The sequence below is a fragment of the Betta splendens genome, chromosome 2 (assembly GCF_900634795.4).
Source record: "Betta splendens chromosome 2, fBetSpl5.4, whole genome shotgun sequence".
Classification (NCBI taxonomy): Eukaryota; Metazoa; Chordata; class Actinopteri; order Anabantiformes; family Osphronemidae; genus Betta; species Betta splendens.
In genome coordinates, this window is record NC_040882.2 from 15,250,849 (window position 1) to 15,274,384 (window position 23,536).

The 23,536-nt window shown below is 40.6% G+C and overlaps 2 protein-coding genes across 15 annotated transcripts in view; one reads left to right on the plus strand and one right to left on the minus strand.

The window, feature by feature from the left end:
• sorcs2 (sortilin-related VPS10 domain containing receptor 2) overlaps positions 1-23,536 on the plus strand; it is a 183,921-nt gene that overhangs the window by 19,181 nt on the left and 141,204 nt on the right. The window lies entirely within an intron of this gene.
• On the minus strand, positions 9,281-22,839 carry LOC114849331 (uncharacterized). Of its 8 annotated transcripts, XM_055505821.1 has the most exons (17): positions 21,865-22,838; positions 21,240-21,359; positions 20,731-20,893; positions 20,036-20,228; positions 19,474-19,551; positions 16,947-17,024; positions 16,167-16,244; positions 15,381-15,458; positions 14,593-14,670; positions 13,808-13,885; positions 13,023-13,100; positions 12,237-12,314; positions 11,449-11,526; positions 10,715-10,774; positions 10,507-10,560; positions 9,916-10,035; positions 9,281-9,740 (listed from the first exon to the last, which is right to left on the minus strand). In XM_055505821.1, the coding sequence occupies exons 2-16, from the start codon at positions 21,349-21,351 to the stop codon at positions 9,988-9,990; spliced, it is 1,332 nt and encodes a 443-aa protein (XP_055361796.1). In that variant the 5' UTR covers positions 21,352-21,359; positions 21,865-22,838; the 3' UTR covers positions 9,281-9,740; positions 9,916-9,987. The 8 variants fall into 8 exon arrangements, with proteins under 8 accessions (XP_055361796.1, XP_040925303.1, XP_040925301.1 ...); XM_041069369.2 differs by lacking the exon at positions 15,381-15,458 and having other exon boundaries at positions 21,240-22,839; XM_041069367.2 differs by lacking the exon at positions 16,167-16,244 and having other exon boundaries at positions 21,240-22,838.

Consider the following 23,536-nt stretch of genomic DNA (forward strand, 5'->3'; position numbering starts at 1 on the left):
CAGTCACTAATCAATAATCATTAAGAATTAAGAAAATTAGGATTTCTACATACTGTACCATGAAATGATGACGTGGCCTTCAGAGTGTTGATCGTGGCACTTTGTATCCAGGTTACTTAGCTTTAGCTTAAATTGCATGTTCTACTGAAGCCTCTAGTATTATTAAAGGATCCAAACTGTTTGCTACAACCATGAAACATGGTTGCGTTTTGCTTTAGAGATCAAATCATATACTTTACATGCTGGAACAGTAAATGTACTGTATGACAGAACTTCACTTCAACTTCAAAGTCATGCTGTTGATTAAACGCTTCTTATCTTTACTGGATCACAATCTGTCCCAGTGGTAGAACTGAGGCATGTAGAGAATTTTATTTCACCATAGTCCAAGCATCATCTATTAATATTTACTAAATATATTTATCTTTCATTTCCAAAACAAACCTTTAACTGTCACAAAATCTATCAGCTCACTTGTGTTATAGTGACGCTAATGTCATTTTACAAATTAAGCCGCTCCTACTAATGTTTAATTTCATTATATATTTGGCAGGGGAACTTGAATAAAGGACAAAAAGAATATAGAAATAAAAGCATGCTTGTTAATGCTGCTGCCTGATTAAAGGTTGCTTAACTGTTGTAAACATAATTTGTACCAGCACATTTGTTAAATATTGAGTTTGGTACCAGGATATTATTTGTGTTAGGGTAAGGGAGGCCTTCTATATTTTCAAAGCTAAACTTTACAGCTGGTCAGAACAAGTAGTTCGTCAGATGATTGTAAATGCGCAACGGAGTAACTTTGTTTATGGTAATTTAGGGTAATAGAACTCTATGGCCTACATAGGCTTTGTCCGACAATAATCATCCCATCAAATCTACTGAGTGGACCTCTTTACTTCCATTGAAGCACCGTGGTTCATGCTGAGGCCATTGGGGCATTTTGTAGGGCACCACAGGGACCTGTTTAAAAAGGGAGGGGTGGTGGCAGCTGCCATCTCCCAGAACAAGGCTCCTTCAATCCCCCATGGCAAGCTCTCCTTCTGACAATGGCTCTTTGTAGAGGCTCAAACCGTTCAGCCCTTAAAAGCCGACCTGTCTGGTAACAACTGTAATTAGCACAGGTGTGCTTGGGGCCATTGTATCTGAGCCAAGCTGCATTCGTGGCACCTGGGGAATGACCTCCAGAAATGCTGAAGACATTTTTGCATGCCTTCATCAAGGTTGGTTCGGCGTGATATAATGATGTAACAGGGAATTCCTCAGTTGGTTTAGCTGCCAAAAATGTCCTCGCCTACATGTTGTGTAATGGGAAGTTGTGTAAAGTGACAGTTTTATTCCCTGAGCCCAAAACATGAAAACACCTCAAGGGCAAAAACTGTAGATCATGAAAGTGACACATCTTCAGCCTATTCAATGTCTTTATTACATTATCAGTGTGGGCTGGCTATGTGGGTGGAAGCTCTTCGTCTGCTGGGTTCTCTGCCTGCCTCCTCCTCAACAACAACCAATTCACAAGAGTGTCGTCCCTTGTCTCCTAAAGGAAAGGATGCGTTTTCCTTTTTATCGTTGAAGATGTAAGAATTTCCATTCCCAGCCAGTGTGGAGGTTGTAGTGTGGCAGTGTCCAGCAGAAACAGAAACACCCAACTGGTGGGAAGATGTGAATTCCTGGTGCTTGATCGGAACACTGATTACAACTTGTCATGAACGGAGGCTCGTCCCGAGTGTGAATCCAAGCGAGACGCGTTCGCGCAGCAGCGTGTCCTCGGTGTGCGTTTGACGGCAGGAAAGTGAAAGTGCATATGAATGATACTGTATCCCTCCATGCATGTAAATGGTGAAATTGTTTAGTTGTTCAGTGCGTGCGCCTGAAGGTGAAAACTGGAATATAGCAGCAGTCGACTGTGACAATTGAAGAGATTGAGAGAGACGAGTGAGCGGGAGAGAGACGGGAGGAGAGGGGGAGAGGAGCAGGATGTTAAAAAGAGGGGGAGTCTCTGACATGAATAATACACCTGCATTTCAAAAGAGGCAACGCTATCTGCCTGGACAGTCCTGACGCCGCTCTCACAGTATGAATATGCTAATCATAATCAGACCGTGCAGACGCAGCGTCCACGTGGATGTAAAATGTACTGTATTGTGCAAAAGTATAACGTGCGCAAACTGTGTGCAACTGTGCCGGGCATTGGCGAATGAGGAATCTGTTACCTCAGGGATGTAAAAGCTGTCACTGCACAAGTGCAAAGGGGTGATTTATTACTCAGAAAATGGGAAAACAAAGGTCTTTGACCAAGTGCCACCTCAACACCTTCAGGAGTTGCAGGAAAGGCACCGTTTTCCCACATCCTACGCGAGCGATGTGTGTGGGGCCCATTTTGAGGCCTTGGCTTGACCAGATAGAGGCAGCTCCCATGGACTCTCCAGCGGTATTTGACTCTCAGAGGCTTAATAATGAAGCTAATGACTGTCACTAGTGTTTGATTAAACCCCTGCCCCGGCAGCCTGAGGGCTCAGGTGTACTGGCTGTAATTAACATGTGGTAATTAATTTACTGAGAAGCTGGAAGAGGATAAGGGTGCCCCAGAGGTTAAAAAAAACACACTCGTTACGCAGAATGGAGTGCTAGACTGTGAGTTCAGACAATGAGGGATATCTTCAAATTCAAGGCCTTCCCTTCAAAGCTGGATATCTTCCGCACTACGTCCAGCCCTTTGTGTCGTCGTTACGGGAATGCACTGCTGCAATGTAGCCGTCACAGTCTGGCACAGAGATGTTTTTCTAATGTGTTTAGTTGCCTTTGAAAGAATCAGAAGTGGACGTAGAGTCGTGGTCGAATAAAACAGGTACATCCTGAAAAGTCATTTTGTTTCAATCCAGGTACAAGCACTTTGTTAAATTACGTGACATCATGATACTCGCGGAGAATTACTCCTCATTTCAGCCACTCGAAGCGTGAAATTATCTCGCTTCTATTGGCAGGTTTCGTAGAAAACAAGCGGCTCTTTTCGAGACCTGGTGCGATTTTAAATTACGTGCTGGCGAGGACATGATTTGTGGTGATGCCACCTGGCCTCTGGCTCAGAGACAGCACGAGGGGCAGCTGGGTGTTATTGCTGTAGGGGTCTGGGCCTGCTTATCTCCGTGTCACACCGATAACCTCAGCAAGTAGCATAAGAACAAAGGGTCACATGTTATTGTCGGTTTTGGCAGCTGGTCTGCCTTTAATCCCTAAATGATTTGGTTCATGTCACAGAGTCTTTTTAGGTGAAGCTCCCTGTATTGAGCATTGTGTACAGTAAACGAATACAGAAAATAATGAAATGATGATTTTCAAGTGGGAAATCAAGAACTATTATACATTTGCAGAGAGCCACTGCCTGAGCTTTCTGGCCTCTCATTGTATACACTAGCTAACTAGCTAACTAGCTAACAAGCTAACGCTCACCTTACTTCTTTCCCTGCTCCTTTTTTTGTTCTCCCAACCGTCCTTCCAGTCACATATGTGGTTGTTCATTGTTCATTCCTCTTCCTCTTACGCCACTGAGTTTGGCTTTAGCTTCTTTCTAGCTGCGGACTTCTTCATCGCGTTTCTCACCGAACATGTGGGAGTCGTCCACAAGCGTGTGCTTGCAAGAGGTGCGCAGGGTTTAGCCCGGGGAGCGTTGTCCTAAGCAGGCCGATGTGGAAGCGGATACAGAGGGACACAGAAGGTCCACACTGTTAGCGCTGCCGATAACCACCTCACCTGACACGCACACAGGCAGGGACGTGGCAGCGAAACGCCTTTGCTAACACCGTAATAGTGTAGATAAGGCGCCACCGGGATCTCTGCGGTGTTTAATGTGTTTCTTCGGACACGGCCAACATAAAACGGACCCTATTTCAGGAGATTACCTCGTGCTCGTCTGTGCTGCTACTGTGTGTGCACACGGCTGGCCGTGGAGCAGAGTTATAGTGATGCGGATAGAAGTTAGCCCCTCGTGCTCAATTGATCACGTGGTGGTTTTCACCCATTGCCCCTAAAACTGCACAATTATCGAGGCAGAAGAAATGCAAAACGGTGCTCTGCTCTTAACATTAGCAGTTTTAATAAATCTCAGTGGCAATAGAGGCTTGACCTTTAGTTTTAAAGAAGGAAATAGTTTCTAAGGCCTCTTCAGTTCCTGTGTAGCATTTGGCTATAGATTAGTACCTTTATTTTATCCTAATTATTTTAAGCAATAATCCATAGCAAAACTGGATTTACTGATTTATTTCCAGCACAGAAGACAAACATTGTGATGGGGTCAAACAGTACCTGAGGGTCACATGTCTGTACAGGAATTGTGACGTCACCAGCAAAGCAGGTTTGGGAGGTCTGATGTATTCTCTCCAATGCCATTGTCAGAAAACTGTTAGATGTTATTACTTTCCCTGATTTTACAGTGAACGCATAATTCCCAAAGTTCCCTCTTTCTTGCACCAGTTCATATATTTTACCCATTATACTGTTTAAGCAGGTGCCACAAGGCCGTTTCCCCTCCACGGTGTGTGCGTGAAGGTTAAGGGCTTTCTTTATTTGTGGGGATGCTCTCCAGTACAATCCGAGGCAATACAAGTACAAAATTCAACTGGCCCATTGCATCTTGTAGCAGCACTGATTAAAATGTTCTGGATCTTGGTCAGCCCTCTAGGATTCGCCAGTTTGGCACCTCAAGGTCAGCTGAATGGCTCCAAACTGTTCCCCGTGTTTCTCTGCCATCCACAGCATGCCCCCTGCCTCCGCAGACACCAGTGTGCATGCAAAGCTCTCCCGCGTGTCTTGTTGTGTGTGCGTGTGTTTGTTTCTCCTAGCAGCGCTCCACTCAGCTTCAGGTCGATACACCTCCTTGTTTCCAGACACAGTGGCACAAAGGCATCTTACAGTAGGATGGTAGTGTAGCGCAGTCTTATGAAATGTGACAACCACTACATCAATTTTATGACATCACTCACGATGCCCCCAGGACCTCCTGCTGTACAGCGTGTGGGACTTGGCCTCCTGGTCGTGGTTCTGCCCCCGAGGCGTTCCTCGTCTTTCATTACGCTGCACCAGGAGCCTGCCAAACCGTTTCCGTCCATGCTATTTATTCAGTGCTTACAACCACGTATAATAATATGGCTTAACTTAGCATTGTGGGTAATTAAGTGCTCTGATTGTCTTCGTCTCTTTGGCGCATTTCTACAACAATACAATGTTACCGCACACACAAAAGCATACTACTCGGGTGTTCATCAGCGTGCGCGCTGCCAAAATCATCCTCGTAGCTGAAAAACATCCATTCTCCAGGGGAAGCCTTGGCAGGTGGCAGTGGTCCAATCCTACAGAGCCTGGAGGAACAGCACATCCTGGATGTACTTAGCTGCCAACTCCCTCCTTCTGCCTGTATCAACTCCCAGAGCTTTGCATAGGTAACTGTGATTACCCGCATATTATACAAAGCGACTGAATTGATCTGATGTTGAACACTCGTTTAAAACAGTATACATTATATGGTTTAAACTATACTAATGGAATCAGATGTTCTGAGTTTCTGTGGTCTTTAATCCTTTGTCATCTTGTAATAACACTGTGTCAATTACGTAACTGTTAATTGACGAAATGTTAGTAGGCTCTAAATCTGACTGGACTTTTGGCCTAACTGGCAACATTTGTTTCATATAAGTAGAACTTATTATCAAATCCTGGAGGCAAAATTAGCATTAGCTCAGCACGTCTGCTTGTATTCGTCTTCCAAGACATAGACAATCTCAACCAGTGCCAGCTCCAGTACTGTAGCTCACTTCCTGCTCAGGGCCACTTGGCTTTGATTCGCTGACTTTCCTCCCAGTTGTCTTTTCCCACTGCAGCTTGCCCAGAGCAAGAGCCTGTGTGATCCTCAATCTGTCCCATGCTGCATCTTTGGGATGTTTGCCTATTATGTTTAGACTCTAAGAGGGACGGTGATACGGCGTCTTCTGTCGCCGCGACACAAAAGAGCGGCGATAGCGACGCGTGTCGGGCCGATAAGGCCTGTGTTTGTCTAATGACGACCTGTAATGTTTGAAGACGCGTAAGTCCCACAAGTAGTCGTCAAACACTCAGAAATAGCGTGTTAGGACATGGTTGTAGAGAAGTCCTTGAACATATCCCCTCAGCTGTTCTGTTTATTGCCTCCTCCACTCCCTTTTCTGTGGTTATTCTACTTCCATGTTTACTATGGCAACACCAAACCGCACATACCAATGGTGGCCGGTTCTGGGGGGAGGCCCAGAACCTGAAAGCATGCTGGCTATGTGACTCAGAGCGGCCTAAATGGGTGTGAGACTAAGCAGCTGCCTTCTTTCTGTCCCAGGAGCTTTCCTCAGTTATAGACCCACAGATGATACAGTACGTCCACACAGCATACATTTCACCACACATCATCCATCGTGTGATGGGACAGATGGTTAACAGATCTGGGATGTGCTGGGAGGAGGATTATTGTGTAGGTCAGTCGGTCATCTGTGGGGTCATGTTCAAACATATGTGAATCTGTGACAGAGAATGTAAAACACAAAGCATGGAAAGTGATCATAAATACAAACTTAGATCGTATGTGTTTGCATGACATACGACATACGACATACGATCTTGCATGTGTCTTACTTTTAGAAATGAAAATCTTCTGCAGAGCTGAGGTTACGCAACATACACAGCAAATCTGAAAGATGCAGATCTGTATCAACAACATGTTTAGAGCCCGCTGCATTTAGAGTTGTGTTTTGCACATCAGAAGCTGTGGAAATGCTTTTTGCTTTGCACGCAAGGTGCTTTCAGGTTTTTTGTGTGAAACCTGGTGATTAAGCTGTTTTAGATGCTTCTCTGCAGGAAACATTGATTATGTGTTTGGAAATACATATATTGTTTAAATTTTACATGAGCCTTACAGTACAATATATTTTTGGCTAAATGCTGCTTTTAATAAAGGCCTTTTTTCAGATTTATTCTAGTAGCTGTTGTTTACATTTGTGAAGAACTGTTGGCCTAAATGTATTGTTGCGTAGTAGCTTTTCTCCGTCTGCTCTGGCTTCCTCCCAGAATCACGCAGTTAGGCTCGTTTCCCTGCGTCTGTGTGGCCCTGTGATGGACTGGTGGCCGGTCCGTGGTGCGCTCAGCCTCTCAGCCATCGACAGCTGGAATTGGCTTCATCCCCCGCATCCCTGAACAGAACAGGCGATGGAGGGGCTGATCCCAAAAGCCGCCCGCCGTCAGTCACACGTTTCAAATATATGGCGCTTAAACGTCGACAATTAAAAACAGCAGTCTGTTGGAAATGTGGCATCAAACTGCATTAACGCGTCGGGACTGGACCTGACAGCAATAAGCCGTGACAGTTGGCGGCTAAAAAAAATGCAGCAGAACCCGGTGGGTTTCAGGGAGCAGTCTTCATGCGCGACGTGCTAATGTGTCCAGACAGCGAGCGCTCCAAGGTGCGGCCTCCGCTGCATTCGGCTCCACCGGGCCGCGCCACGTGTGACCCAGCGTGCCGGTAGACAGGAAGTGGCGTTTAAATGAATGTGTGAGTAGCGTGTGTGTGAGCTGGGACAGATTTAAAGCATGAGGTTTGTGAATGTAAGAGCTGCTATAGGGCAGATTCAAGGCAGCAGTGCAACGTGGCCTGTCAGCTAATAAGACCTCATCTCTAAATGAAGCAGGATTAAAGCGGGAGGGCAGGAGAGTGGGGGGGGGGGGGGTGCAGGACCCTTCCCTCAGGCGCTAACAGACGTGGCGAGCACCAAAAGGTCAGGTTTACACAAACCTGCAGGCGAACGCTTGCACCTTTCAGACACAACACGGCAGCGAGCATTTCACACCTGCTGTGTTGTTTGTGACGGCTACCGTGCGGACGGGTGGGTGCGTGCGCGTGGCTGGAGCAGTATGCAAATGTGACAGCATGGCAGCGAGTCCCGGGTCCTCCCGACCTTGTAGTTAGAGAGACGCTGACAGCTTCATCTGGGCTCCACTCTAATTTGGGCATTCACACACACACACACACACACACACACACACACACACACACACACACACACACACACACACACACACACACACACACACACACACACACACACACACACTGCTCAAAACTTCTTTTCTTTCTTTGATCAGCCACTAATGCGTCGCTCGCCAGGTTGTGAGCTGTTAAAGCGTTCCTTAAAGCTCATAAAGGTGCGTGTACCCTCTTACTGTTGTTTGCCTGTGACTTTACATTAGAAATTACTGTAGTATCGAGTAAAATGAAGAAAATTAACCAAAATGGTGAGTTGAAAATAAAACTTATATTCCCTCTGTTCCACTAAGAACACTTGATGAGCGACAGTTGCTCTTGCAACTTATTCGGGGCACAATAATGAGGTGCGGCCGAGGAGATGAGTTGTTTATTTACATCTGAAAACGACGATGAAAGTGAGTTAGTGGGGGTTAATGCAGCTTTTCATCCAGTGTCTGTCCCCGAACGCCTCATCCTGCCCTCTGTCGTAGACGCTGTTAATACGGGCCGGGATAATGACTTTTTGCTATCATCACCAGTGGGGCGTCTCATGTCTCATTCTCAGTCACAGTGTCATGATCCCAGTGCACCCAATTTGGGAATTGGTGCCGGAGCCGCTGTTCCCACAGGAGTTGTCCAGCGTGTGTGCCCAGCACCACCGCACGCCGCAGCGAGCGTAGATACATGTGTGCGTATGTAATAACGGACCCACCTCTCCCAAGTTTAAACTGTGTCTCCCTGCGGGTGAGTTAAGCAGCAGGATTTATCACTGTCGTATAACCCCGCTCTCACACACACACACACACACACACACACACACACACACACACACACACACACACAGGCTTGTCTATACTACATTGTGGGATCACCAGACAAGGCACCCCTTTCTGGGAACCACCCTTTCTGTGGGTTGTAGAGCACTCTAAAAAATCAGGTAGCAACCACATAGTGAGATATACAAGCTTGCCTATTTAAATTACCATTTAGACAAAGTAGTGTTCCACGTCTGACAAGGGCCAGACTTCTGAGGACTTGTCAGGTTTTTAGGTAGAAGTGGGACCAGAACACACAAAGTCTGGGTTTTGTTTCTTACTGTGGACTTCAGAATACACAAAGTCTAGGTTTTGTTTCTTACTGTGGACTTGACATTAAATATTCATGCATTCAAAATTAAGTACTTACCTTCTAGCATTAAGGACCACTATAAGTAGAATTTACCTGGACTTAAAATAAGACAAAAAATGTGTAAGCCACATAATTTTATTTGAACATTAGTTACTGGTATTTACCTTGAACTTCTGTAAAAAAAAAAAAAGATCAGATTCATATTCTGATATAGAAGATTTGTTTATAAAAATATAATAATACTACAAAAAGGTAGTCATTCAAATATAAGAATTATTCAGTTACAGCATTGTAAACAAAAACGCTGCTTTAGACAAACAATTGAACAGTTACTATTGAACTGTGTTTCAGAGGCCAGTTTCAAAGGCCTTTCTTTTCAAAGCTGTTATACGGTTCTTGACATAAAACTTCATGGACAACCAGTCCCTGTCTTTCAGCGCCACATTTTCAACCCCAAGACACTTATCAATTTCAAGTTTTCCTGGAACACGGCATGAGGTAATGAAGTGCATCAGATGTCTTTCAACAACTTGTACCTCTTCATTCTCCCATTTCCTTCTTTTGAAAACTTGGCGACCTGTACAATTACACAACTCAAATTAATATTGGTGTATAGGTCTCTATATGAAAAATGCTTCGTTAAAAATCATTTGAAGACTATAAATGCACAAGGAGAAGACAACACTATATCTGAATTGATGAAAAGTATACTTCCTAAGCAAAAATGAAATTAAAATTGTTAATATGCCAACCTATTTGTTTTGGTGACTTATGATGTGTTGTAGCCATGAAACTTTGATGTGGTGCTAAATCACTAACATCCGTCAGTGTAGCCTTGCCATCTTCAGTCTGATTACATTTAACCAGACACTCTAAAAATAAAAAAACAGAAGACAGTATTACCCTTTACAGTATTTGTATAGTAACTAATACTGTTATATAGAAAAGATAGAAAAAGAAGTTAAATAGAAAAAGTGCAGCATTAGACTTTTTTAAAATTATTATTAACACTTTAAGTTAATTAACTCAATACTTTGGAACCAGGACTATCAGTAAATACACTAGTTTACTTTTCTTTCTCTCTGCTTATATAATGAAAGCTTGTCTTATATAATGACTAAAACTAAACATGTCACTATAAACCACTTCTTCCTCTCTCTCCAACTCTCTCTTCATGACCATGGAAGTAGTTGGAGGGCACAGATTTAGATTTATTTTTGCAAGGTCTACTTAAAATACTGTGAAGTACAAGTGTATTCATTCAGGTTAATTATTAGATTTGATCTTTTACAATATTTGTCACCACCGAATATACTAATTTTTGACAATGTAAAAATCCTTACCTTGTGACTTACATGCTGCCCCATTGATGCTGTCGTCAAGTACATCCACACTCTCTGTGAAGGGGCAGAAGAGTAATTGAGAAGGAATCTATTCTAGACACATGACTAAAAGGTACAGTTTTAACCTAAAGGTCAGGTTATATATATTTATGTATGTGTGTATGTGCGTGTGTGTGATATGAAATATGACATTTTGAATAATCCTTACCTTGTGACCCTGACCCACATGCTGCTCCACTGTCATTGTCCTCATGTACATCCACATTCTCTGTGAAGGGTTAGAAGAGTAATTAAGAAGGAATCTATTCTAGACACATGACTCGTACAGTTTTAAATCTAAACAGGTAAAGTGTTTTTAATAACGGTACTTGCATTGTTTTTCCTATTTACTAAGGTCAGGTTGAATACTAGTACCTAAGGCAGAATTTGCCAGGGGTATGAATAATTTTATTTCCTTCCGCCTCTTGAGGAGTGCAGTCGTTTTTCCTCTGCTTCCACTCTACTTTAGCTTGCAGTGTCCTTGTCTTTTCTGAGCACCCTGAACTTCTATTCTGGAATAACTATTTTTCAACATGGAGCTACAGTAATCAACTTGTCACTCAGCGCATTGGATAAAGTTTTCAGGCAGTTTTCATGCCTATGCAAGATTGAGCAGGCAACCCCGAAGAAAACTACAACGACAAGTGAAGTACCATCATCACCCACCACGTGTGTGAGAGACTAGCCACAAATGGTCCCCATGAATACTTAAAAATCAAAGAGTGCTACATGTTTTACATGTAGATTTAGCTTCAAAATACTTTGTATTAGACCTAATGTGATCTCCAGCTTTGAGCAATGCTCGTATTTGACTAAATTTCAATTAATAAAACAGACTGAAAAGAAAAAAAGAAAAACTAAACTACAGACAAGACAAAGTGTAATTGTGTGTTAAAGCAATACCTGCATATGGGAGAGGGAAGGGCTCTGAGGTACCTCCTCTGATGACAGTGTATCAGCGCCCGTTTCTTGTGTTTTAGCCTGACAAATGAATTCAACATCTGTATTTAGCACATCAGCATTAACACTTGCATGAATCAATCATAATATGAAGCACATGTATACAGGAAACGGACATGCAAGTGGCGATGCAACTTCAATACAGTCTCTTTATACAACAACAAATCAGTTACATTTGATAGGTTCAATTTGGTACCGATGTCTGCTAATTAACTACTGTAATTAGGAATAAGGAACGTTGAAAAGTGGCAAAACAAAAAGTTGGTGTGACTAAGATGAACTGAAGTAAGCTCAAGTTTGTTTGCCCATATTGTGCATTCAAGTGTAATAAAACTAAAGACAATAAATTCATGTTACAAAGATGAAATGTACACAATATTATTTACCCAACGTGGACCCCACAAGTACTACAGACCTGACAGGTGTGTGTGATACAGAGATCAAAATCTAGGCAAACTACAACTCTCACTGGTCCCCAGAAAGACACCCACCACGTGTGTGAGAGACTAGCCACAACTGGTCCCCATGAATACTTAAAAATCAAAGAGTGCTACATATTTTACATGTAGATTTAGCTTTAAAATACTTTGTATTAGACCTAATGTGATCTCCAGCTTTGAGCAATGCTCATATTTGACTAAATTTCAATTAATAAAATAGACTGAAAAGAAAAAAAATAGAAACTAAACTACAGACCTGACAGAAAGTATAATTGTGTGTTAGAGCAATACCTGCACCTCGGAGACGGAAGGGCTCTGAGGAACCTCCTCTGATGACAGTGTATCAGCGCTAGTTTCTTGTGTTTTAGCCTGCCAAATGAATTAAACATCTGTATTCAGCATATCAACATTAACACTTGTATCAATCAATCACATAATGAAGCACATGTATACAGGAAACAGACATGCAAATGGCGATGCAACTTCAATACAGTCTCTGTATACATCTGCAAGTTAGTTACATTTGATAGGTTCAATTTGGCACAGATGTCTGCTATAAAAACTACTGTAATTAAGAATAAGAAAAGCTGAAAAGTGGCAAAACAAAAAGTTGGTGTGACTAAGATGAACTGAAGTAAGCTCAAGTTTGTTTGCCCATATTGTGCATTCAAGTGTAATAAAACTAAAGACAATAAATTCATGTTACAAAGATGAAATGTACACAATATTATTTACCCAACGTGGACCCCACAAGTACTACAGACCTGACAGGTGTGTGTGATACAGAGATCAAAATCTAGGCAAACTACAACTCTCACTGGTCCCCAGAAAGACACCCACCACGTGTGTGAGAGACTAGCCACAAATGGTCCCCATGAATACTTAAAAATCAAAGAGTGCTACATGTTTTACATGTAGATTTAGCTTCAAAATACTTTGTATTAGACCTAATGTGATCTCCAGCTTTGAGCAATGCTCGTATTTGACTAAAGTTCAATTAATAAAACAGACTGAAAAGAAAAAAAGAAAAACTAAACTACAGACAAGACAAAGTGTAATTGTGTGTTAAAGCAATACCTGCATATGGGAGAGGGAAGGGCTCTGAGGTACCTCCTCTGATGACAGTGTATCAGCGCCCGTTTCTTGTGTTTTAGCCTGACAAATGAATTCAACATCTGTATTTAGCACATCAGCATTAACACTTGCATGAATCAATCATAATATGAAGCACATGTATACAGGAAACGGACACGCAAGTGGCGATGCAACTTCAATACAGTCTCTTTATACAACAACAAATCAGTTACATTTGATAGGTTCAATTTGGTACCGATGTCTGCTAATTAACTACTGTAATTAGGAATAAGGAACGTTGAAAAGTGGCAAAACAAAAAGTTGGTGTGACTAAGATGAACTGAAGTAAGCTCAAGTTTGTTTGCCCATATTGTGCATTCAAGTGTAATAAAACTAAAGACAATAAATTCATGTTACAAAGATGAAATGTACACAATATTATTTACCCAACGTGGACCCCACAAGTACTACAGACCTGACAGGTGTGTGTGATACAGAGATCAAAATCTAGGCAAACTACAACTCTCACTGGTCCCCAGAAAGACACCCACCACGTGTGTGAGAGACTAGCCACAAATGGTCCCCATGAATACTTAAAAATCAAAGAGTGCTACATGTTTTACATGTAGATTTAGCTTCAAAATACTTTGTATTAGACCTAATGTGATCTCCAGCTTTGAGCAATGCTCGTATTTGACTAAAGTTCAATTAATAAAACAGACTGAAAAGAAAAAAAGAAAAACTAAACTACAGACAAGACAAAGTGTAATTGTGTGTTAAAGCAATACCTGCATATGGGAGAGGGAAGGGCTCTGAGGTACCTCCTCTGATGACAGTGTATCAGCGCCCGTTTCTTGTGTTTTAGCCTGACAAATGAATTCAACATCTGTATTTAGCACATCAGCATTAACACTTGCATGAATCAATCATAATATGAAGCACATGTATACAGGAAACGGACACGCAAGTGGCGATGCAACTTCAATACAGTCTCTTTATACAACAACAAATCAGTTACATTTGATAGGTTCAATTTGGTACCGATGTCTGCTAATTAACTACTGTAATTAGGAATAAGGAACGTTGAAAAGTGGCAAAACAAAAAGTTGGTGTGACTAAGATGAACTGAAGTAAGCTCAAGTTTGTTTGCCCATATTGTGCATTCAAGTGTAATAAAACTAAAGACAATAAATTCATGTTACAAAGATGAAATGTACACAATATTATTTACCCAACGTGGACCCCACAAGTACTACAGACCTGACAGGTGTGTGTGATACAGAGATCAAAATCTAGGCAAACTACAACTCTCACTGGTCCCCAGAAAGACACCCACCACGTGTGTGAGAGACTAGCCACAAATGGTCCCCATGAATACTTAAAAATCAAAGAGTGCTACATGTTTTACATGTAGATTTAGCTTCAAAATACTTTGTATTAGACCTAATGTGATCTCCAGCTTTGAGCAATGCTCGTATTTGACTAAAGTTCAATTAATAAAACAGACTGAAAAGAAAAAAAGAAAAACTAAACTACAGACAAGACAAAGTGTAATTGTGTGTTAAAGCAATACCTGCATATGGGAGAGGGAAGGGCTCTGAGGTACCTCCTCTGATGACAGTGTATCAGCGCCCGTTTCTTGTGTTTTAGCCTGACAAATGAATTCAACATCTGTATTTAGCACATCAGCATTAACACTTGCATGAATCAATCATAATATGAAGCACATGTATACAGGAAACGGACACGCAAGTGGCGATGCAACTTCAATACAGTCTCTTTATACAACAACAAATCAGTTACATTTGATAGGTTCAATTTGGTACCGATGTCTGCTAATTAACTACTGTAATTAGGAATAAGGAACGTTGAAAAGTGGCAAAACAAAAAGTTGGTGTGACTAAGATGAACTGAAGTAAGCTCAAGTTTGTTTGCCCATATTGTGCATTCAAGTGTAATAAAACTAAAGACAATAAATTCATGTTACAAAGATGAAATGTACACAATATTATTTACCCAACGTGGACCCCACAAGTACTACAGACCTGACAGGTGTGTGTGATACAGAGATCAAAATCTAGGCAAACTACAACTCTCACTGGTCCCCAGAAAGACACCCACCACGTGTGTGAGAGACTAGCCACAACTGGTCCCCATGAATACTTAAAAATCAAAGAGTGCTACATATTTTACATGTAGATTTAGCTTTAAAATACTTTGTATTAGACCTAATGTGATCTCCAGCTTTGAGCAATGCTCATATTTGACTAAATTTCAATTAATAAAATAGACTGAAAAGAAAAAAAATAGAAACTAAACTACAGACCTGACAGAAAGTATAATTGTGTGTTAGAGCAATACCTGCACCTCGGAGACGGAAGGGCTCTGAGGAACCTCCTCTGATGACAGTGTATCAGCGCTAGTTTCTTGTGTTTTAGCCTGCCAAATGAATTAAACATCTGTATTCAGCATATCAACATTAACACTTGTATCAATCAATCACATAATGAAGCACATGTATACAGGAAACAGACATGCAAATGGCGATGCAACTTCAATACAGTCTCTGTATACATCTGCAAGTTAGTTACATTTGATAGGTTCAATTTGGCACAGATGTCTGCTATAAAAACTACTGTAATTAAGAATAAGAAAAGCTGAAAAGTGGCAAAACAAAAAGTTGGTGTGACTAAGATGAACTGAAGTAAGCTCAAGTTTGTTTGCCCATATTGTGCATTCAAGTGTAATAAAACTAAAGACAATAAATTCATGTTACAAAGATGAAATGTACACAATATTATTTACCCAACGTGGACCCCACAAGTACTACAGACCTGACAGGTGTGTGTGATACAGAGATCAAAATCTAGGCAAACTACAACTCTCACTGGTCCCCAGAAAGACACCCACCACGTGTGTGAGAGACTAGCCACAAATGGTCCCCATGAATACTTAAAAATCAAAGAGTGCTACATGTTTTACATGTAGATTTAGCTTCAAAATACTTTGTATTAGACCTAATGTGATCTCCAGCTTTGAGCAATGCTCGTATTTGACTAAAGTTCAATTAATAAAACAGACTGAAAAGAAAAAAAGAAAAACTAAACTACAGACAAGACAAAGTGTAATTGTGTGTTAAAGCAATACCTGCATATGGGAGAGGGAAGGGCTCTGAGGTACCTCCTCTGATGACAGTGTATCAGCGCCCGTTTCTTGTGTTTTAGCCTGACAAATGAATTCAACATCTGTATTTAGCACATCAGCATTAACACTTGCATGAATCAATCATAATATGAAGCACATGTATACAGGAAACGGACATGCAAGTGGCGATGCAACTTCAATACAGTCTCTTTATACAACAACAAATCAGTTACATTTGATAGGTTCAATTTGGTACCGATGTCTGCTAATTAACTACTGTAATTAGGAATAAGGAACGTTGAAAAGTGGCAAAACAAAAAGTTGGTGTGACTAAGATGAACTGAAGTAAGCTCAAGTTTGTTTGCCCATATTGTGCATTCAAGTGTAATAAAACTAAAGACAATAAATTCATGTTACAAAGATGAAATGTACACAATATTATTTACCCAACGTGGACCCCACAAGTACTACAGACCTGACAGGTGTGTGTGATACAGAGGTTAAAATCTAGGCAAACTACAACTCTCACTGGTCCCCAGAAAGACACCCACCACGTGTGTGAGAGACTAGCCACAAATGAATGATGAATGAATACTCAAAAATCAAAGAGTGCTACACATTTTAGGTTTAGCTTTAAAATACTTTGTATTAGACCTAATGTGATCTCCAGTTTTGTGCAATGCTCATATTTGACTAAATAAACCAAATTCAGACTGAAAAGAAAAACACTAAAAACTAAACTACAGATATGGCAGGAAGTGTAATTGTGTGGTTAAGCAATACCTGCATCTCGGAGAACGAAGGGCTATGAGGAACCTCCTCTGATGACAGTGTATCAGCTACAGTATTTTGCATTTTAGCCTGACAAATTAATTTAACATTAGTATTTAGTATATCAGCATTAACACTTGTATAAATCAATAACAATATGAAGCACATGTATACAGGAAAAAGACATGCAAGTGGCAATGCAATTTCAATATAGTCTCTGTCTACAACAACAAGTCAGTTACATTTGATAGGTTCTATTTGGTACAGATGTCTGCTAATTAACTACTGTAATTATGAATAAGGAAAGCTGAAGAGTGGCAGAACAAAACGCTGGTATGACCCCACAAGTACTACAGACCTGACAGGTGTGTAATACAGGGAGGTTGAACCTTGAGGTTAACGGCCCAAAACCTTCACTTCTATATTCTAACCAGCGATGCAAATGTAGCAAATGAGAAGAGCCAACTCCCGCCGGGGAGAGCCGAATCTTCAGCAGCCATTTGTCCGCTCTGCTGAACATCCATACACACAAACACGAGACTATAATGGGCGGACCAATCGGCCAATCACGTACGAGGATTGACGTAAACGGGCCAAACGCTCCTAAGACAGCGAGTGTAGTGGTACAGGTAGACAAACGGGGATCCAGAATTAAAATAAAGCGCGTCGGGAATAAGTAAAAATGGCCGAAAAAGCAGCAGCATCTAGATGCATTTCAATGATATTTGAGACGGCAAACCTGAGTGCACACTTTGTAAAATTAAAACATTATAATACTTTAGATAATGTTTTGTGGAGGTTGACAGATATTAAGACCCAAAGGTTTAATTAAAATTTTAAAAAGCATTAACTGTATTTTTTAAGAGAAAATTGCATTAAAGGCTTTAATGAAAACACGGAACAAAAACAAATGCTTAGAAACACGCACAATTTATAATCGCTAAATTAGGTTAAAACATAATAAATAGGGATAATAAATTAGGAGCAGACCAGGAGCCACAAGAGCCGGCTCTTTTGAGAGAGCCGAGCCAAATCTGTAAAAAAGAGCTAGACTTCCCATCATTAATTCTAACATTTAGATACTAGTTTAACAAACTCAGCTCAGCTTGTAATTAGGAGTAATAAACTTATAAACGTAATATGCTTGTAGGAGCCCTGATAATAATACTGCATAAAGCAATTAAACATAGCAGCTTGTCTGCAAGACAATCTGCAATCTACTTAAAAGACAACGGCGCCGCACGGCGCGGCACACGCCCACCTGCGCAGCTCAAACTTTCTATCTTTAAAATTCGACAAAAAAAAAATATCCAACTTTACGAGCACGCTAATAACACTCACCCTTCACGTGTAATTGTGCTGGCAGTTTTGCATCTAATATTAACATTGAAAACAGGTGGCACACTCAAATCACCGTCCACATTACCTCTAGATTCGAGGCGAAGCTCCACCCCATAAGCCACCCTGGCGCAACTGACCCAGTGCCAAAGGTTCCTACCTACTGCTGGTGCTGCTCTCTTTACTGGCTACTGCTATTACTAGCTATTGATAATAGGTAAAAATACTAACTATCTACAGTATCTGCAATATAATATAGAATTATATAATATGTACAATAAGTACCACACCAAAGTAAGTGTACATATTTTGTGGTGTGCCACAGTACAACTGAGATTAACTGAAGTGAGCTCAAGTTAATTTACCTGTATTGTGCATTGGACAATAAATTCACATGACATGAAATGTGCACAATATTATTTATCTAACGTGGACCCAACAAGTACTACAGACCTGACTGGTGTGTGATATAGAGAAGCCAAACCATAGGCATACTATAGCTCTGGTGAGGCTGGGCGGCATTACATCTGGCACCTGCACAATCAGCACTGGCACACCACGGGAGTGCGCCCTCTACCCACTGCTCTTCTCCCTGTACACAAACAACTGCACCTTGAAGTACACAGACTGTCACTGGTCTGCTTCAGGACAGTGATAAGTCTGCTTACAGGCAGGAGGTTGAGCAGCTGGTTCAGTGCTGCAGTTAGAACCAGTTGGCGCTGAAGACTGTGGAGATGATGGTGAACTTTGAAGGAATTGCCCCCCCCCCACCATCCACAATAACAATGTCTCATTCAGGTTCCTAGGATCCACAATCTCACAGGACCTGAAGTGGGCCCCCCACATAGACACTGTCCGCAAAAAGTCCAAGCAGAGGTTGTACTTCCTAAGACAGCTCAGAAAGGAGCTACAGAGCTATAGCCTCCAGAACCATTAGACACAAAGTCAGCCTATTCTCCCAGGTTGTGTCTGATCTGAACTCTCCAGTCACACAAAACAATGACTCAGTGCAATAACCATAAAATAAGTGTGCAATAACCATGCATGTGACATAGGGTGCTGCAAGTGATGTAAATATCTAAACATCTAAGTTAATAATGATTATATTTATAAATAACTTCTGTTCACTGACTTTAAAGAAAAACACTAGAAACTAAACTACAGACCTGACAGAAAGTGTAATTGTGTGTTATAGCAATACCTGCATCTTGGAGGGGGAAGGACTCTGAGGAACCTCATCTGATGACAGTGTATCAGATGCAGTTTCTTGCACTTTAGCCTGACAAATGAATTCAATATCTGTATTTAGCACATCAGCATTAACACTTGTATCAATCAGTCACAATATGAAGCACATGTATACAGGAAACATGCAATTGATGATGCAACTTAAATAGTCTCTGTATACAACTAAAAGTCAGTTATATTTGATTATTAAATTTTCAATTTAGCACAGATGTCTGCTAATATACTACTGTAATTAAGAATAAGGAAAGCTGAAGAGTGGCAGAACACACTTCTGGTTATTTAGCTTAAGTATATTGTCCCTGTACTGAAGAAAAGGCTTTTTTCCTGTATTTGTCTCTTCAAACGTATTAGCATTAGCAATCACTGTCATTTGATTTAAAAAAAGAAACTCAGAGTAAAAAACCAGTAGCAGAATAAATCTCACAAAAGAAACACAAATCCTTCACCGATCTCCTCATGAAAGCAAATATGTACACATTCACTAATCTACATCACACAATTCAAGAGTGACAAACCTGTTTTCTCCAAGGCCAATCAGATCCCCCATAGTCATACGTTATTTCTTCTCCAGCCTTAATGTCTCTCAGAGCAAAAAGACAAAGATGTGGCTTGCCCTCTGCTATGACCCTCTTCATTTTGCAGTTTGGATAGATGTGGTCATCATTGACTAGTCTTCCAAGACTGTCATCTTCTTGCGCTGCATCAATACTTCATTCAAAAATAGGAATCAAAAATTAAGTTTCACATAAAGGTTTATAATTAAATTAAACCATTATCAGTCATCAATATGACATTTTCAAATGTATTTTACTTCTAAAGTTTATTCAGGTTAATCTGTTCAATACAAGATATTCCTTACTCAAATAGTGTAAAGTCTATAGAAAATAAATAATTAGCTTATATATGATTGAAACAATAACTCGTTCATTTTTTCTTGTTCCACTGCCCCTTATTCCTTGTAAGGGACGTGGGCCTGTTGATGTTTATTGCATGACTCTTGTATGGACTCATATATAAAAAGTGATTTTGGTCTGAAATACATTTTTACTGAATAAACACAGTAACTATTGACAATATTAGAAAGTTCAATGTTATTAGGACACAAGTAAGGTGATTATTTTCTACAGTATGCCCACATGTTAACTTAAACACTATGAAATCATTGTTACACCTTTGTTTAAAATGTGAACAAAAGAGAAACTCTTCTTACCACCACATTCTTTCTTTCCAGCAGAAGTCAAACATAAAAACAGTGCATTTACTATGGTAAATCCCCCTTCTCCTTTCAGATTCTTGTGAACTGATTAGTTCTCCTCTATATTCAACTATAAAGTCTCCCTTTTGGTAAGGGACCTTTGCAAACAAGCCTCGACCTAGAAAATACAAAAACACAATGTTGAATATAAATGTATGTATTATTACACACCTAGAAGCTTCTAAAAGCGTATGCAAAATTTTTTTATTTCATACGACAACAACCATGTAATGTCATTAATAGTTACATCTTCAGTAATATTAATATGCTCTAGGCTTCAAGACACAGCTTAACAGTTATTACATTATTCTTTTAAACAATTTTTAAAAATAATAAAATATAAAAATATGCTTGCTTTACGTATCTACATCCACTCAGCTACTGTGCCAATTGATCCCTTTATTACAATGTGATATATAATATTTTATTAATAGTAATTAGGAAAACAAAATGCAGCATCATACCTTTAAAAGAGTTAATATATTTCACCTCCAACTCTGTTGCCTTGTCAATGGCCCTGGTAGCATGTGCAATAGCATCTTTTAATGGCGTGTTCCTTCGTCTTATTGTGGCCATTGTTATTCCTGTATTCAAAATACCAATGTAACCAATGGAATATGACTTAATGCTGTGTAGGCTGCAGTTACCACATACAAGCTAGTATAGGATTTATAGTAAGTTAGTTAGCTAGTTTTAAACCTAAGAACAGTCATACAGGTACCTAAATTAACCGCATTATCTAATGTAGCTTCAATTCAATCTAAATTACAGTATACTGAGCTAAATAACAATAAAAATCTCAACCAATAGGGCTAACTATGTCAACTGTGTGATATTAATTACAGTTCGTTTTTTATTAATAAAAGAATCCCAACTGGTGTTTTAAATCAAGTACATGATGCTTGGATGAAGTAATAAATTAAAGGTAACCTAGTTGGGCACATTGCTAGCATGCCATTCCTAGCTAGTTAGCTAGCTAGCTAGCCAAAAGGACTAAAATAATAAAAAAAATAAACAACTAGTGTTTTAGAAACATCATATTGGTTTTAATGTTGACTTAACTTGGTTATATCTGTAGGCTTGACTTACCCTTACAGTAATATCCCTGTTGCACGTCTGTTTGAGGCTTCTTTCTTCACCATGTGCTTCTTACTAATCAGTTCTCTTCGTCCTATGCTAACACTTTTTAGGGATACTTGTTTGAATAGTGAGCGCATCTTGCATGGGTGGTGACAATGTTTTAGTATTGCCTCCCCAGTTCCACCCACCAGGCATGTCAGCATACACAAATGCATGTTATTATTTTTCGTCCGATAAGTATTAGCTAGCATTTCATAGAGACTTATTAGTTTTGATTACAACAACATGGCTATGTTACATTTACAGAATAAGTTGACTTTTTTCTGTGAAGTTCTTATATATGAAGATCTACTTGTCCTGTTCCACCAGTTATCTCATTAGCTAATCGCAAATCATATCATGTAAATGGCTAATTCCTTAACCTCTACTTTTGTGTAAACCGATAAAAATAATGTGTATTAGTTTATCTGAAACTGTAGTCAGTGTAGTCTAAAATTCTTTGTGAATAATATAGTTGTACATCACCAACTAGTTCCAATTATAGTCAATTTGTTTTACAGATAATTAGCTAGCTAGTTAGCAGCTAATCTAGATATTAGCCATCATGGCCGCCAGCTGTTTGAGCATGCTCAGTTGGGCGCAGTGTGTGTTCTAAAGCTACAAGTGTGTGTTCCTGCAATACCACCACATGCCCCTAGTAGGCAGTACTGAGTTACTCCTCCCTAAGCACACTTACACACATTTTGTCCAATGCCGGTATAATGGGGTCCATGCTGAAAATTTGACAGGGCATTTCTTTGAGCTTCTTTACACTGAAAATGAAGTAATTTTTGTGGGGACCAGGTTTTGGTCCCCACATAAATTTTGGTCCCCACACTGTGAGTGTGCTAACATGCTGCGGTCCACACAACGATGTAAAAACAAACACACACACACACACACACACACACACACACACACACACACACACACACTCGCTTGTAAAATAAATGCATTCATTTAGGGGGAAGAGTGTGGATACAATAGTAGCAACACGGCAGCTCAGCAGGGTGCGTAAAAGTGTTACGAGCAATAAAAGGCATCATAATACAGTAGTATCATTTTTTTCTGTGCAAAAAGTTGCAGTGTTTCCTGTAAAATCCTGTTTTGTTTGTTATTCCGTCGCGTTGCTGCCGCCGCCGAGCTCTGGGGCGTAAATAAAACCTAAGAGTCCTCTCAGTGCAGCATCGTCACTGACACCCGCATGGCGTTTATTAGGCTTATATATTCACCCCCCCCCACTTTTTTATTTTTTTTGCTTCCTACCCCTCTGCCTGTCATTATTTGAGCTGCTGCAGTATAATGCAATCAGTCAGATGTGAATGAGGGATAAATGGAGTCACTCACGAGTCGTAATGAGAATCATCAGTCAAAAGGGAGGCTGTTCGGTCGGTCGCAGGTGGAGCGTGCAGCTATTTAAACCCAGTTTCGGTACAAACAGCTTGCATGTTTACACACATGGAGGAACCCGGCGTTTAGCCTTCACCCTGTTAAGGTCAGGCCTTATTTACGCGACCCGCTGCTGCTCTGTAAAAGAATCCGCTGCCGCGATTAAATTCCACAACTCCGCCGAGCGCCTTTGTGCGCGCGGTGGAGGGTTCCTGCTAATTCACTGGAATAGAATTATGATCCTGGGAGTGAT